General features: G+C 46.6%; 1 protein-coding gene across 1 annotated transcript in view; it reads left to right on the top strand.

Annotated features, from left to right (window-relative positions):
- Positions 1-382: 382 nt before the first annotated feature.
- STXBP2 (syntaxin binding protein 2) overlaps positions 383-18330 on the top strand; it is a 41344-nt gene continuing 23396 nt past the window's right edge. Inside the window, exon 1 of the mRNA XM_073653919.1 lies at positions 383-542. Coding sequence (XP_073510020.1) covers positions 506-542 — 37 coding nt within the window. The 5' untranslated portion in view covers positions 383-505. The remainder of the gene's footprint in view (positions 543-18330) is intronic.

Genomic DNA, 18330 nt, shown 5'->3' with positions numbered 1-18330 from the left:
CTCGTCAGAATCTCTTGTCAAAGTCAGTTCTCCGGGTATTTCGCCTCATCATTCTGATGATTGAGTTTGATATCTGATCATGTCCTCATATGGACACTGTACTGATGGTCTGGTCACGTCTCTGCTCTCCCCTTAGTTATAAACGTCCTCATCCCGTCTCTTTCTTAGTAACCACGCCCATAGCAACCAATGAACTATACCCTCTCCATCTATAGCCCTTTAACCACGCCTACAAATAAACTGGCACCGCCAAAACGAGTACATCGTCCAATCAGTGAACACCTTGGAATTTACGTAATCAGGCCACGCCTACTTTTGTTTTTTTTAAGATTCCAGGTAAATAAAACACGTCACTGCCGCCCCTGACAACCCGGAGGCCGCCCCTTAGTAACGGACTTCCTGCTCCTCCCGTGATGTCACGCGTGACCGTGACATCACAACGCGGAAGTCGACGAAAGTTTCGGGGCTGCGAAGTTTGGTGACGGTGGTGGGAAGTGGAGAAGTGATGGCGCCGTCCGGGCTGAAAGCGGTGGTCGGAGAGAGTAAGTGACGGTTATGTGGGTGTGACGCCGCCGACTGGGCGAGCTGCTGAGCGGGCAGAGAGGTGACGTCATTGAAGCATGGCCCCTCGTTACGTCACCAGCTGGTGTCCTGGTACAGCTCAGGGCTGTGTGATGAGTCCGTGTAATACATCCCTATTCTGATGTCGGTTGTGCTCCACAGCTGCACTCACAATTCTGCTGGGTAGTTTTGGAAACAGTAAACTGTTTTTTTACTGTAAGGGACCATATAATAAAGGGTCATTGCAGTAGTATCACATCCCAGAGATAGTCCTCTGATCGCTGGTGGTCTGATGATGTGGACCCCCCTGAGTCCTGGGCTCCACAGCACCGTCTTGGACAGAGGATATCTCTCTGATTGCTGGTGGTCTGATGATGTGGACCCCCCTGAGTCCTGGGCTCCACAGCACCGTCTTGGACAGAGGATATCTCTCTGATTGCTGGTGGTCTGATGATGTGGACCCCCCTGAGTCCTGGGCTTCCCAGCACCGTCTTGGAAAGAGGATATCTCCCTGATCGCTGGTGGTCTGATTGTGGGGACCCCCTGAGTCCTGGACTCCGCAGCACCGTATTGGACAGAGGATATCTCCCTGATCGCTGGTGGTCTGATTGTGGGGACCCCCTGAGTCCTGGACTCCGCAGCACCGTATTGGACAGAGGATATCTCCCTGATCGCTGGTGGTCTGATTGTGGGGACCCCCTGAGTCCTGGACTCCGCAGCACCGTATTGGACAGAGGATATCTCTCTGATCGCTGGTGGTCTGATGGTGGTGACCCACTGAGTCCTGGGCTCCGCAGCACCGTCTTGGACAGAGGATATCTCTCTGATCGCTGGTGGTCTGATTGTGGGGACCCCCTGAGTCCTGGACTCCGCCGCACCGTCTTGGACAGAGGATATCTCTCTGATCGCTGGTGGTCTGATGATGTGGACCCCCTGAGTCCTGGACTCTGCAGCACCGTATTGGACAGAGGATATCTCTCTGATCGCTGGTGGTCTGATGATGTGGACCCCCTGAGTCCTGGGCTCCGCAGCACCATCTTGGACAGAGGATATCTCTCTGATCGCTGGTGGTCTGATGGTGGGGACCCCGAGTCCTGGGCTCCGCAGCACCGTCTTGGATGGAGCGAGGGTGCGCATGCTCGGCCTTTTTCCCATTCATTGCCTATGGAACTGCTGAATACAGCGCTCGCTATTTGTGCTGTAGTCAATGAATGGAGCAGCACACCTCCTCTCCATCCAAGACATGGCTGTGCAGAACCCTGGCTTCTGGAGGTTTCGGTAGTCGGACCTTCGGTGATCGGTAAGACCTCCCGTGTCCTATGCATAGGGCATTAGTCATTATTTTGGGAAAGCCCCTCTAATGGGACAACAATGGAAATGACGGTCAGAATAATAGCTTCAAAGTCAGATCCCACAGTGTTAAATGTCGGGTGCATGAAGCCGGGTGTCCACAAATGTGCGTTTTATGTCACCTCCTCATAGATCGACATCAGAAGCTCCATCAGTGACCGTCCCAGGAGCTGAGACCCCCCACGATCACTGAGCGCCGTGTCTCCTCTGTTCTGTGCGACTCTCCTCTGTGTGTGTGTGTGTGTGTGTGTGTGTGTGTGTGTGGGGGGGGGGGGGGTCTCTGCTCCCAGACCCCCTCCATCATCCACCCGCTCAAAGCTTCTGACTTGTCTGTATGAGATCAGTGCAAGTATATTGTGTGCAGTTATTATAATAACCAGGTGGATGGTCAATATTTGTATCCCTCATGTAATAACAGTGCTTAAAAGGGTCAGTGGTGGTCCCAGTCCTGAGATCCCCAATACCTGGTCACAACAGCCCCTGGAGAGGTGACAGATCCTCTTTACGATACTTTTTCTAGAACGTAGGTGATAGCAGATTCTGTGGATGTGCCATCAATGTCTAAAGTGAGGATACCCCTGTAAGGGTTTGTGCACATGTTCAGTATTTTCAGCAGACATTTCTGCACCAAAAGCGGGATGCTTTTTTATTTTATTTTTATTTTCCCATTTACCCACATGGGTGAAAAGCAGAACTGACATTCTGCGTATCTGAAACTGCGTCAACTCCTCGAAGAAACAATAAACAGCGTGAGGTCTCAGAAATCTCATTACCTTTCATGGGACAGTAATACACGGCTTCTTGGTGGGTTGTTTTTCTTTTCTTTTAAAGCAACAAACGCAACGTGTGAACAAGCCCAGTTTGATTTTCTGCAGATGTCACTGCCACCAAAACATGCAATAACAATCTGCTGTGATTGGTGTTTGTGGTGTATGTTTGACAGTCTTCTTAATGTTTGCAGGTGTTTCCGCTCTCTTCCCCAAAACCCTTTAGGGTCCAAAGCGTACAAATCCAAATGGCCAGTGGACACCAGTTTTCATGAAATCACATCCATTTTGCTTGAACTGGTAATTTCATCACGTTCTCTGCATAAAAGAAAAATGGCCGTGCTTTCACTGTTCAAACCTGGTGTGAGTGTGAGGTAGTGTCCACATTTCAGTGACCTGCTCTGCCCTGGGTGCTGTCTTCTACAGTTGCCTCTGCTGTCATGGGTGCAGCCTCCATACAGGCTCCTATCAGAATGGTTGCCTGTGACCACAAGAGTAAGGCCGGCTTTACAAGGTCCGTGTATAATCCACAATTTCTAGTCCGTATCTAGTGGCCAAACTCAACCGGTTATGAGGTTGTGCATTCAGGTCAGGACTGTGGTCAGGAGCCCCGCCGGTGGCGGTCCTGAGACTGTGGGGTCGGGAGCCCCGCCGGTGGCGGTCCTGAGACTGTGGGGTCGGGAGCCCCGCCGGTGGCGGTCCTGAGACTGTGGGGTCGGGAGCCCCGCCGGTGGCGGTCCTGAGACTGTGGGGTCGGGAGCCCCGCCGATGGCGGTCCTGAGACTGTGGGGTCGGGAGCGCCGCCGGTGCCGGTCCTGAGACTGTGGGGTCGGGAGCCCCGCCGATGGCGGTCCTGAGACTGTGGGGTCGGGAGCCCCGCCGATGGCGGTCCTGAGACTGTGGGGTCGGGAGCCCCGCCGGTGGCGGTCCTGAGACTGTGGGGTCGGGAGCCCCGCCGGTGGCGGTCCTGAGACTGTGGGGTCGGGAGCCCCGCCGGTGGCGGTCCTGAGACTGTGGGGTCGGGAGCCCCGCCGATGGCGGTCCTGAGACTGTGGGGTCGGGAGCGCCGCCGGTGCCGGTCCTGAGACTGTGGGGTCGGGAGCGCCGCCGGTGCCGGTCCTGAGACTGTGGGGTCGGGAGCCCCGCCGGTGCCGGTCCTGAGACTGTGGGGTCGGGAGCCCCGCCGGTGCCGGTCCTTGTGCTGAGACTGTGGGCCGTACACAGACCATGAAACCCGAATGTGTGAGACTGGACACAGCGATACAGATGGGAAACCTGAGGATCTTCTTGATAGGTCAGTGGGATCTGTTTAAAAATGGGAAAGTTGTGGCTCTGTTCAGAACTGGCACCATTGATGATGCCCCATATGGTGTCACTGAATGCTCCCAAGCAAAAGATGGGGAATCCCATATGACAATAAGTCTTTCAGTTAGGATGTATTAAAGGTCTTGTCTATTACTTTAGCATTGATGACCTATCCTTAGGACCAGTCATTAATGTCTGATCGGTCAGGGTTCGATACCCAGCACCCCCGCTGATCAGCTGTTCCCGTTGTCGGAGGCCAACCGGCTGGAAATGCTCACTATTGATTTGAATAGGAGGCTGATGTGTAGTACCCAGGTGCAGCCACCATCAGAGGACTGACAGCTCCTCAAGTGAGTATTTCCAGCTGGCAGCATCGGGAACAGCTGATCGGCAGGGGTGCGAGTGTTGGACCCCAACGATCAGACATTGATGACTTATCACAAGATAGGTCATCAATGCTAAAGTAGTGGACAGCGAAATCCTTGAGAGCAAACGGCACCACAAATCTCAGCCTGAATTTAATTGGACAAGGAGGCTTTGTACATTGGGGATAGGGGCAACCTCTATCCATCAGCTATTATTTCTAGACTTCATATCTCCTGTAGTTGGGTCCTCCAGAGGGTCCCACAATCACATCTTCTAGGAGTGAAGAGGTTTCCTGGTGCCGATTCCACCTGCTATCCGGCCTGATTGATCAGTATGTGGGTGGAGTTGTGACATGCTTCACATATTTCTGGATGGTATGCATTTTACGAGTTTCTTACTATTGGATGAAAACCACCTGGGTCTAGGCCATGGCATATATTTATTTTTTATGTGGCTATAGACCTAATGTGATGTTTAGGAATCCCAGTGACCCTAGCATCCATGTCTGACATGGAGTGGTGTCCTGATGAAGGTGTCTGTATCAAAGGGGATCTCACTCTCATTAAGGAGTCCCGTTGTGTATGGCTCACTTATATGAAGGCTAATTTGCATATTTCATGGAAATTAAAAAATAGCTCTTTGTTAAAACTTCACTTTCCCAGAGATCTTTTTCCCTGGTTGGTCTGATTGTGTCTATAGATGTGGATACTTCAGACCTGTGATAATTTTTTGGCTCTCAGTTATATAATATGTATGGGGAGCTCGTGCGTGCGATGATGCCAGGAGCCCGGCTGGTGTTTTATGGTTCATTTTGCAGGTCGTAAATGCTTTATGAAGGGTAATTCTATCGCTCTTCACTCTGTAAAGTGGAGTCTATATCCAGCCATACTTTACAGAGGACCCGTAACATTTATTACTTTTAAAGGTAAAGGATGGTGTTATTTGCTGAGGTTTTTCTTAATTGCATTCAGGGAGTCCTCTATATGGTATTTCTCCATAGGCCTGTGAAGTCCTAATTTTTACTGGCTAATTGGTGCCATTTTAGAGTATATGTATGTATGTGTAATAAATATATATATATATATATATATATATATATATATATATATATATATATATATATATATATATATATATATATATATATATATATATATATATATTAGTACAGACCAAAAGTTTGGACACACCTTCTCATTTAAAGATTTTTCTGTATTTTCATGACTATGAAAACTGTACATTCACACTGAAGGCATCAAAACTATGAATTAACACATGTGGAATTATATACTTAACAAAAAAGTGTGAAACAACTGAAAATATGTCTTATATTCTAGGTTCTTCAAAGTAGCCACCTTTTGCTTTGATGACTGCTTTGCACACTCTTGGCATTCTCTTGATGAGCTTCAAGAGGTAGTCACCGGAAAAGGTTTTCACTTCACAGGTGTGCCCTGTCAGGTTTAATAAGTGGGATTTCTTGCCTTATAAATGGGGTTGGGACCATCAGTTGTGTTGTGCAGAAGTCTGGTGGATACACAGCTGATAGTCCTACTGAATAGACTGTTAGAATTTGTATTATGGCAAGAAAAAAGCAGCTAAGTAAAGAAAAACAAGTGGCCATCATTACTTTAAGAAATGAAGGTCAGTCAGTCTGAAAAATTGGGAAAACTTTGAAAGTGTCCCCAAGTGCAGTTGTAGAAACCATCAAGCGCTACAAAGAAACTGGCTCACATGAGGACCGCCCCAGGAAAGGAAGACCAAGAGTCACCTCTGCTTCTGAAGATAAGTTTATCCCAGTCACCAGCCTCAGAAATCGCAGGTTAACAGCAGCTCAGATTAGAGACCAGGTCAATGCCACACAGAGTTCTAGCAGCAGACACATCTCTACAACAACTGTTAAGAGGAGACTTTGTGCAGCCGGCCTTCATGGTAAAATAGCTGCTAGGAAGCCACTGCTAAGGACAGGCAACAAGCAGAAGAGACTTGTTTGGGCTAAAGAACACAAGGAATGGACATTAGACCAGTGGAAATCTGTGCTTTGGTCTGATGAGTCCAAATTTGAGATCTTTGGTTCCAACCACCATGTCTTTGTGCGACGCAGAAAAGGTGAACGGATGGACTCTTCATGCCTGGTTCCCACCGTGAAGCATGGAGGAGGAGGTGTGATGGTGTGGGGGTGCTTTGCTGGTGACACTGTTGGGGATTTATTCAAAATTGAAGGCATACTGAACCAGCATGGCTACCACAGCATCTTGCAGCGGCATGCTATTCCATCCGGTTTGCGTTTAGTTGGACCATCATTTATTTTTCAACAGGACAATGACCCCAAACACACCTCCAGGCTGTGTAAGGGCTATTTGACCAAGAAGGAGAGTGATGGGGTGCTACGCCAGATGACCTGGCCTCCACAGTCACCAGACCTGAACCCAATCGAGATGGTTTGGGGTGAGCTGGACCGCAGAGTGAAGGCAAAAGGGCCAACAAGTGCTAAGCATCTCTGGGAACTCCTTCAAGATTGTTGGAAGACCATTTCCGGTGACTACCTCTTGAAGCTCATCAAGAGAATGCCAAGAGTGTGCAAAGCAGTCATCAAAGCAAAAGGTGGCTACTTTGAAGAACCTAGAATATAAGACATATTTTCAGTTGTTTCACACTTTTTTGTTAAGTATATAATTCCACATGTGTTAATTCATAGTTTTGATGCCTTCAGTGTTAATGTACAATTTTCATAGTCATGAAAATATAGAAAAATCTTTAAATGAGGTGTGTCCAAACTTTTGGTCTGTCTGTCTGTCTGTCTGTGTATATATGTGTGTGTGTATGTATGTATATATATATATATATATATATATATATATATATGTATGTTAGACACTTTTGATCAAATGAAACTCTTATGTACTTAAAAAAAAAAAAAAAAATCGGTTTCTTAATTTTTCAGTGGCGTGAGAGATTAAAGTCACACAAACCATGTGAAAACCTTCCGGAAAAAAACTGCCGCTGCCAAAATGTCGAAAAACAAAAACGCCAGGATTTCCCAAAACCTCTTCTGCATGTTGTGTGCGCAGAGCCTTATGCTGGTCTCCATTCGGTATAAATGTCAATTATGATTATGGAGATACCAGATTTTTTTTTTCTTTTTCTCATTTTTATGACTTCTGTGCAATGAAGGCGTTTTTAATGTGTACCTTATTTTGACTTGTAACCTTTTATTAGGAATCTGTCCTCAACTTTTTCTTTTAATCTGAGAGCAGCATGATGTAGGGGCTGAGACCCTGATTCCAGTGATGTGACGCTTGCTGTCATTTTGATACAATCACTGTTTTCTCTGCTGCAGATTTAGCAGAGCTCTGTATAACCCCGCCCATTCCGCTGATTGGCAGCTTTCTGTCAATCTACACAGAGAGCAGCCAATCGATACTGGGGGTGTGGCTGCACCAGACACCTAGTCCTGTAGTAATAATCTCCTGCTGATAAAACACTGATTTTATTAAATAACTTACAACCTAATAAGTGATACGTCACTGGAATCAGGGTCCCTGTCCCTACATCATAGTGCTATCAGATTACATAGCAAAATACCTGCTGACGGATTCACTTTAAATTTTGGGATCAGTGTATGTAAATGCATTCTCTGTATGGTGTTGCCATGTGGGATGGTGGCGTTTATGCTTTTCACTTTTCTCCGTACCTCTTTTTCATGTAGGGCACAGTCAGACGTCCGTTTTACTCACATGAGGATCACATCGTGTTCCTCGGACTGGCCGTCTGCTTTCCTCACCTGAGCCTGACAGCTGCATAGAAATACATACTGTCACACTCAGGTGAGGATAGCGATGTAATACGGCCTTCGAACTGCGCCCTTTAAAGAGTTAGTCCTACTCCAGTCACTTGAGGTGTCGCCTCTCTGCAGTGAGCAGAGCAGGAACTACCCTTTTATACCGAGTAGTCTCCATATACTGTATGATGCTTTACAATTGGTAAGTATAGCTGATATTGCAGATTTGCACACGCTATCAGTGTACAAACCCACCCAAACACACGGCAGGCCTACTGGCTTTATTGATCGTGTGTGGGGGGCTGCTGATGGGGTTGCCATACCTTCTGTCAAACCACTTTGATGCCACGATAACTATTGATCATGGCTTTCAAGAGAGGACGTGGTCAGGAATGGAACAAATTCATTGTGATACCGCCTATAATATGGGATCCGTTTAATAGCTTCCGGTCTCGTGTCGTACTTGCCGGCTCCACTGCTGCGGCTGGGCCTATTAGTGATTTCTGAGGGTGCACTAGTCATGAGTCAGAGGCCTAGATCTGAATATTATCTTGTCTTTTCCTAAAAGTAGTTGAGAATTCTATAGAGCGGTATATCCCCTGTGGCCATACCGGCTGCTGGAGCTGGCGTAATAGGGCAGTACAGTGGTAGCATGCTCACAGGAAGACGTGCACATGGGAAGTACATGCAAACCATGTGTCCTTGTCCTGGCTGGGCGAGAACTGTGCGTATTACCATGACCTCTTCACCCGAGCACCACTTATAAGGGCATCTAAGATCTGAACCGCACGTATCGTCCGATCTGGCAGCTCCGTGTCACAAGGCTAAAGACGCACCACATCTATGAACTTGGCCACAAGTAGTCCCTTGGTATGGGGGCAATGAAGATTTGGAGCAGGTGAACTTCTAGATTGTGAAGGAGGGTTGAATAAATAGTATTTGTTTAGTGTTGCTGGACTGGTGTGTTGTGGTGCGGCATGGCGTTAGTTTGCCTTCACTGGGCAGGAGTTTCGTGGTGCTGCACCATGGCGTTAGTTTGCCTTCACTGGGCAGGAGTTTCGTGGTGCTGCACCATGGCGTTAGTTTGCCACCACTGGGCAGCAGTTTGATGGTGCTGCACCATGGCGTTAGTTTGCCACCACTGGGCAGGAATTTGGTGGTGCTGCACCATGGCGTTAGTTTGCCACCACTGGGCAGGAATTTGGTGGTGCTGCACCATGGCGTTAGTTTGCCACCACTGGACAGGAATTTGGTGGTGCTGCACCATGGCATTAGTTTGCCACCACTGGGCAGGAGTTTGGTGGTGCGGCATGACGTTAGTTTGCCACCACTGGGCAGGAGTTTAACGCCATGGTGCAGCACCACCAGTTTGCAACCACTGGGCAGCAGTTTGGTGCTGCACCATGGCGTTAGTTTGCCATCACTGGGCAGGAGTTTGGTGGTGCTGCACCATGGCGTTAGTTTGCCACCACTGGCAGGAGTTTGGCGGTGCACAGTGGTATTTGGCTGGTGCTGATATAGAGGCTTTTTGATGCCTAATAGAAAATGTATGAAGTCCTGGTTTGGCTGGTGATGCCGTCCTGCTCTGTTAGTAGCTGCCCTGGATTCTGCACCAGGGGCCGCAGTGACCCGTGGAGGTGGTCCTACCTCTGTGGTCCATATTCCCTAACACTAAATATAAGCAGCCAGAATTCCATCTCATCAGATCTCTCTCGCTTTGTTACAGGTGATCACTTCTGGGTGACTTTAGGGGTTAATTACAAGCTGTTGATATAAGCTACAGGTTTAGTAATCTCCCCTCCAGGCATTAGAGCGTCAGCTCTTGGGCCAGCAGTGTGTATATAACGTCAGGCTTGGCTCCTGTATGTACACACTGCTAGTTCCTGGACTCTTGCGTATGTGGTTATACATTCACTGAGGCGGCCCGTCTGCTCCTTGTACACACGTGGGAAGAAAGCGGATGTAGGACTGCTGCAGCTGACCACGCTGCGCTCCATACTCCGCATGCATAGCTGCCATTCATGACTTTTCTCCGTATTTTAGGCATGAATTCTTCAGTTTAGTGAGGATTTGGGGGGGGAATGTGTCAGTATTGCTGATCCTCCAGTATTTCTCGCAGCAAAGCTTGGTGGTCTTAGGAAAGGGGTTAAAGGGGTTTTCCCATACTGTATAGTGAGGGCACATAGGTAGGGTATGCCTCCATTTGATGAGTGGGGCTCAGACTACTAGGACCCCCAGCGATCCTGGAAATGAGGACCGGTGTAATGCTGTACAGCCTTTTGTGCAGAAAAAAAACGCAAAGGGGACGCCATACTAACCATTACTAGATCGGTGAAGGTCTCCGAGTTTGGTCCCGCTGCCAGTCACATCGATGGCATATTTTAGCCATGTGAAAACCCCATTGATTCTGCCCCGGCCAGCGGCACAGTCAGTGATATTGGCATCTCGAAGAGTGACTGGCCGAGCAGCCAGAGGGCCCAAATGTGACTGAGGGCTGACCCATGGGATGACTATGGGGGTAAAAGAACATAGAAGCCTAATTAAAGCCTGATTCCCATCATAAACGTCCAAAATATGGACTAATTACAGGGGAACTACAAGAGACGGCCATTTTGAAATAAGGATGTAATACAGATGCACTCGTCTTCTTAGACATCAGCCGGCAGAAAATGCATGCAAGTAATGCATACCGGGGGTTTTATATACCCACTCTATAAGGAAGCCCATACTGCGGACATATGTTCTTTTCTGTGTCCAAATGCAGATCCCGTGGCCTAAACATCTCCGGGATATTTGCTGCTGTTAGTTTGGGTCATGGACCCGCAGTTGGGCCGTGAATTGGATGAGCGATATGGATGTAAAAAAAAAAAGTGCAATCCTCACCTCACCCCCCAAAAAAGGGATCCTCAAGAAGGACTGTGGTGTTATCCCTAGCAGCCAGTGTGTCTCAGTGCTGTCCACAGCCGGTGATAGGAGCTGCTGCGCTTTTTTGTCCCCCCACTTCCTCCGCGCCGTTTCTTCTCCCCGCACCCTGTAGTAATTCTATTTTCTTGTGTATTCTGCTTGTGCCGTCCCTGTATACAGCTTATCTGTCAGCGATCCTCTATCACAGGATTTCCTACCCGTCACGCCCGCCCGGTGTCACAGCATCGCGCTTCCTCTTATTTTCTGCTTTACCATTTGCTCAGTTCGGCTTTTCTGTTTCTTTTCTTGTGTTTCTTACGTTTCTGTTTCTTTTCTTGTGTTTCTTGCGTTTCTCTTAGTTGGTCCTTTAATGAGGAGGGAGTGTGAGAACTGGTGTAGGATGTTACATTATGGCTGGGGTTACAAGTAACGAGCGTTGAGCCTGGACGACGGTTGAAATCTTTATCTCTCTGATAGAATTTAGCGGAAATTATTGTTGCGTTGTTTTTTTTGCTTTTAGGCAGAGTTCTCCATTTTCACCGCGACGTTACAGATGTGTATTGTACTCAACACCCAGGCTTGTTTAACCCTTTAATGGCACAGCCTCCTTATATACATACAAACATCACATACACATGAAGGAAAAAAAAAAAAAAAACCCCACATACTCGCCTCTCTGGCCTCTCAGATGTACTGACCCTCCGCAGTGCACAGCTGACGTGATGAAATGACGTCATCGCTGTCTGCATCCCGAGGATGGGGAGGGCACTGTGCGGGCCACTGTTTCAGCCCTTTGGGCCACACGTTGCCCTGGCCTGCCCTAGAGCCATCACATTTTGCCTCCCCTGGAGTGGTATCACTGATGCTTGTTCCCTGCCCCTAGTAGTATAGAAGTGACTTCGCTCCGCGCAGCAAACATTGGAGCAATCCGGCCAGTCACATCTAGGAGCAGCGCTGAGAACGGCAGAGGATGGAGATCGGTAAGTATCTTATTACAGGTAGGGAACATGCAAAAAAACAAACAAATTTAGGTTACTGTTTTATCATACTAGTCCAGGTTAACACCTGTATACACCAACAATACTGATGGCTTTTGCTGCATTTTCCTCTCCACGTGTGTTCCCACACAGCAGCATGGCTTTTTAGTGTGATCTATTTTGTCAAGGGTGGGTGGTAAGGATTGAAACCGGCAAAAATACCATATGTTGCTTGTTTTCCTAATCCAATTTGGCAACTGTATACCCTCCAACTATACCATGTACCGTTGCCACATTTGGAAGCCGTGTACCTACCTCCTTGCATTTGGTACATGGTCCTTTTTAGGGGGAATTCACCTATGTAAAGGGATCCTGTCACCAGGTTTGTCCCATATGAGATACGGCCACCAATTTTCAGCCCTGATATACAGCCTTCTATAATGCTGTATATAAGCCCCCAACCCGACCTGCAAGACAGGAAAAAGAGCTTTTATTATACTCGTCTGAAAGGTGTCGCTGGTCTTTGTCCGGCGCATCCCTACGTCACCCACACAGTCTCCCCGGCATTGCGCTCCTGTGCAGGCGTACTGCAGTGCGCCTGCGACGGGGAAGGTCACAGAGCCCTGGCACACGCACACTGCAGTCCTTCACTCCTAATCAGGGCAGAGAAGTACGCCTGTGCAGGAGCGCGATGCCGGGGAGACTGTGTGGCTGACATAGGACATGTCATCTACTCGAGGACGGCACTGAAAGGAAAAGGGAGGCGCCGGATCAAGACGAGCGACACCCCCTTGGACTGGACCGCCCCCCCCCAAGTGAGTATAATAAAAGCTTGTTGTCTTGTAGGTCGGGTCTGGGGCTTATTTCCATCATTATAGAATGCTGTATATGAGGGCTGAAAGGTGGTGGCTGTATCTCATATCGGCTAAACCTGGTGACAGGTTCCCTTTAAGGCCTCATTTAGACATCCGTGTTTTTTTCATGTATGCAAAAAAAAAAAAAATTTTGAGTTTCAACAGTACTTGGTCCGTGTCTCAATTTTTACCATCAGTGTTTTAAGCAGTGATTTTCACATATGAAGAATAAATGAATAAATCACATATGGGGCAGTGCAGATCTGTGATTATTTTCTCATGCCGATTAAGCATGAAAAAATCAATCTTGGCATGCTGCATGTAACTCCGATATTCAGATCACGGGCACCTATACAAGACTATGGGTCCGTGTGAAACATCGGACTGCACTCGGATGACATCAGAGGACAGTCGGCTCACAAAGAGTTTGAGCCAAGTGTCATTAGCATAATCGGCCCGATTCTCTCGCATGAGCGAATATACGTCAGTGTGAGTGGATCATTAATCACAGACAACACACAAACTTTACACTGACAGCTGTGTGCTGTCAATCACTTTCACAGACCCATAGACTTCTACAGGTAATTTTGATCCATGACTGATCAAAAATGACATCTCTGTGATTTTTATTCTTTTCCTTTTCATATGCCTGGTTCACACAAAAAAAAAAAAAAAAAAATGGACACATGAATAACACCATATCTTAAAAGGAATTATTACACTAAATTAAGACATATAACTGTGCAGATCTGTTTTCGCACACCTGTTTAAACTGTCAAATTGGACACGCATACATACCGCACCGATATTACAGGCAGGATGGTGTTACTGAGAGGAAGAAACGAAACAATATGGCAACAACAACAAAAAAGTGTGAGCCGCTGACGGGAGCGCAACCATCGGCCCAACAGCCTTCCTGGCAGTGGTAGTGCCAAACACGGCTCACACTTGCCCTCCTTTGCCTCTGACAGGCATATTTGTGGGGAGGAAGCAGAGGGTGTAATGGATTGCATGTCACCACTGTACTCAGTCAAAGCAGGATGATGTTACCTCTGACAGCAACACCATCAGCTTGAGTCGGTCCACCAATGCCTTAACACCTTAATATTCTATAAAACTGAATTTTAATTCTGACAATTACACTTGTTTCTATTCTGCTCCTTAAACCCCAAACCCAATTACACTGTGGGCTAATGAATATACTTCATCAGAACAACTTCTCCCTGTGTTTATGAGCATATATAACCTAGTCAGGTTTTGTACTCAGATGGCATGCCGGAGGAGACATTTCCAATGCTGAGCTGTGTTGCTGGCTCTGCAAGCCGTGGTAGTAACACTCTCTTGAGCCAGGGCAAACCTCTTGGTGGGAATTGGGCAGAGGTGGGGCAAGGAGCAGGGCTGTGGAATCGGAGTCCGTATAAATTGGACCGACTCCAACTCCTAAAATATACAATAAATTGGGTACAGTAGTTCAATGCAGTTTGAGGGGAATATTTTTTCATAAGAATTTGGGAAAGTTATGAAATGTCCTATTCCTGATCTAAGGGTCTAGACTTTTAGCTGAGATGAACTGTGCTACAGTAAATTTATCACTTAAACATGAGCCATGTATGAGGGAGTCGGAGTCGTGGAGTCGGGAGTCATGGAAATTGAGGAGTTGAAGTTGGGGTTTGGCTCACCGACTCCACAGCCCTGGCAAGGAGCTTAGGCTATTTTCGAGACCCTGGCAACTGTCAACCGTATCCGGAATGATGAGGATTCTTTTGTGAACAAGATCTGGTTACCAGATTGGGGTGCCGAGGAGGTGATGGTGTCGGCGATAGACAGCAGAGGCAGCATGTGCGGCTGAAAGGTTTTGTGGAGCAAAATCTGTTTCTTCTGTGGTGGACCCTCAGGCAACAATTGATGCTGCACTTGCTGTTGGTGGAGGAGGCTCAACAGCACCTGAAAGCTCTGACCGTGGTGGTGGTGCATCATGTGTGCAGGAGTTCTTCTGCCTGTTGCTTCCAGACAATTCTTTGGGGCTGTGGACGACCCAGTTTGCATGGACTAGGAACTAGAGCTCTCCATCTGCATCTGAAGCAACATCACCGGCTCATTTGAGAAAAGCAGGCCAGCCAGTAATTTGAGCAAGCCTCAGGATGTCCTCCTACTTTCTCCTCACGCTTGTCTTTGTCAGCCAGGCCGCATCATCATATAGTACCTGGTCAATGTCTTCATAGCCATCATTGTCATCCACCTGTACTGCTTGTCATACTTCTAGTCATCCATTTTTGTACCAACTAAACTCTCACCTGTTGAAGTTACTGGTCCAGTCACTGACATACAACCTTGTGGAGACTTTTACCTTACGAATAATGATGACATGTGTCCCATCTTGCTGAAAGTTTCCCAGCTGGGAAAGGGTTGTCCATTCTGCGCTCATGTACAGTAGAACATGGGAAACTCTTAACTTGTCTTTGAGCTCCAAAGTACACTTGAAGCAGGGACAATACATAAGACTAACAGTTCACTGGCTCCTCCACATCCTACTCAACAGATATGAACCCATATCCAACAGCCACAGGGCACAGCGTTGATTCCACGCATGCAAGGTAAACGCTGCCAATCAGTTTTACAGCTTGACAGCATCGGGGACAAAAGCCATATAGTAAACGAGTTGCAGCTGTCCATGTGGAAAATCTCAATCTGGATGGCTCGGTCACCTGCAGCCGGGAGTTGTGAGCGACAATGCCCAGAACATTCTGCCTGCCTTAGAGTTGGGCATAGTACCTCGTGCTCCCTACATGGCACACGTCCTGAATTCAGTTGTGCAATATTTCTTTCAGGAATATACCAGCTTGAGGAAGGTGGTTGTGGTTACGGACAGGAAAATATCTGCTTATTCCAACCCTTCTTACATGACAAACCATGCTCTCCTGGCTTTGCAAAAACGGCTAATTTGTGAAGTTGCAAACAGCTGGAATCTGCCGCTGCTTATGTTGGAGCAACTGTAAGAGCAGCATAAAGCGGTGATGGACTATATCCGGACTGAAATTGAGTTGACATGCTGCAGATTTTAAGAAAAAAGGCATTGACGGTTCAAATCCACAAGGATAAAATAAGCAGCATGATATTTCAGAAATCTTTCACCTTACTGGTACTGTAAAACACTGCGTTTCTGCTGGGGGGGGAGGTAAAAACGCAGCTTGTGAACAAGTCCTAGATCATGCAGATAAGCTCCACCCCATTGTCAATCAGGCCCTTCTGGCTTGACTGACAACTGCGCGTTGCGTTGACTAGGTCACCAGCAGTCCCCACTGGAGAGATGTCCATCAAGCTAGGAGGGAAAGGGTTCGATCAGTGATTGCTTGGTTGTTCAAATCCTGACCCCCGCCCACATGACTGTTCTATGATACTTTACATATGGGGGCAGCGTTTCATAAAGTTATTACTTCTAGATTGAGTTTAGAATTCAAAGTCATCTTTAGTAACATTATTAGTTAATGTAATGGGGTATGATGGCATTGTAGGGGCAAGAAAATGGCTGATAAGTTCTCCATAACTTAGTTTTGTTTAAAGAAAAAATAAATAAAACAGAAATTTGGTAATCCATTTTTCCCCTTTACTAGCTATGTTAACATAGATTTTTGTAACATTTTTAATAAATAAAAAAAATAAATGTGTATATACAGTTATATGAAAAAGTTTGGGCACCCCTATTAATCTTAAGCTTAATGTTTTATAAAAATTGGTGTTTTTGCAACAGCTATTTCAGTTTGATATATGTAATAACTGTTGGACACAGTAATGTTTCTGCCTTGAAATGAGGTTTATTGTACTAACAGAAAATGTGCAATCTGCATTCAAACAAAATTTGACAGGTGCATAAGTATGGGCACCTCACCAGAAAAGTGACATTAATATTTAGTAGATCCTCCTTTTGCAAAAATAACAGCCTCTAGTCGCTTCCTGTAGCTTTTAATGATTTCCTGGATCCTGGATGAAGGTATTTTTGACCATTCCTCTTTACAAAACAATTCCAGTTCAGTTAAGTTTGATGGTCGCCGAGCATGGACAGCCCTCTTCAAATGATCCCACAGATGTTCAATGATATTCAGGTCTGGGGACTGGGATGGCCATTCCAGAACATTGTAATTGTTCCTCTGCATGAATGCCTGAGTAGATTTGGAGCGGTGTTTTGGATCATTGTCTTGCTGAAAGATCCATCCCCTGCGTAACTTCAACTTTGTCACTGATTCTTGAACATTATTGTCAAGAATCTGCTGATACTGAGTGGAATCCATGCTTCCCTCAACTTTAACAAGATTCCTGGTGCCAGCATTGGCCACACAGCCCCAAAGCATGATGGAACCTCCACCAAATTTTACTGTGGGTAGCAAGTGGTTTTTCTTGGAATGCTGTGTTTTTTTTGCCACCATGCATAACGCCTTTTTGTATAACCAAACAACTCAATCTTGGTTTCATCAGTCCACAGGACCTTCTTCCAAAAAGAAATTGGCTTCTCCAAATGTGCTTTTGCATACCTCAGCCGACTCTGTTTGTGGCGTGCCTGCAGAAACGGCTTCTTTTGCATTACTCTCCCATACAGCTTCTCCTTGTGCAAAGTGCTTTGTATAGTTGACTGATGCACAGTGACACCATCTGCAGCAAGTTGATGCTGCAGCTCTCTGGAGGTGGTCTGAGGATTGTCCTTGACTGATCTCACCATTCTTCTTCTCTGCCTTTCTGATGTTTTTCTTGGCCTGCCACTTCTGGCCTTTACAAGAACTGTCCCTGTGTTCTTCCATTTCCTTACTATGTTCCTCACAGTGGAAACTGACAGGTTAAATCTCTGAGACAGCTTTTTGTATCCTTCCCCTGAACAACTATGTTGAATAATCTTTGTTTTCAGATCATTTGACAGTTGTTTTGAGGAGCCCATGATGCCACTCTTCAGAGGAGATTCAAACAGGAGAACAACTTGCAAGTGGCCACTTTAAGTAGCTTTTCTCATGATTGCATACACCTGGCTATGAAGTTCAAAGCTCAATGAGGTTACAAAACCAAAAAAAGTGCTTTAGTAAGTCAGTAAAAAGTAGGTAGGAGTATTTAAAACAAGAAAATGATAATGGTGCCCATACTTATGCACCTGTCAAATTTTGTTTGAATGCAGATTGCACATTTTCTGTTAGTACAATAAACCTCATTTCAAGGCAGAAACATTACTGTGTCCAACAGTTATTACATATATCAAACTGAAATAGCTGTTGCAAAAACACCAATTTTTATAAAACATTAAGCTTAAGATTAATAGGGGTGCCCAAACTTTCCCAGAGGTCATGTGGTCAGCCCCAGACTATGACGGGTCACCTTATGGCCCTCAGGAGAAGCGCAGGTGTTAGGAGACAATATGGCATGGGGCTTTATTTTTAGAGCCACTGACTTTTTTTTAGTGATTGGGAGGGTCGGACCTTCACTTATCAGAT

The sequence above is a fragment of the Phyllobates terribilis genome, unplaced genomic scaffold, assembly GCF_046119375.1.
Source record: "Phyllobates terribilis strain yellow unplaced genomic scaffold, ASM4611937v1 Scaffold_11__3_contigs__length_659146591, whole genome shotgun sequence".
NCBI classification, from domain to species: Eukaryota; Metazoa; Chordata; class Amphibia; order Anura; family Dendrobatidae; genus Phyllobates; species Phyllobates terribilis.
The sequence above is the reverse complement of the archived record's forward strand: the minus strand, read 5'-3'. Positions and strand labels throughout refer to the sequence as shown.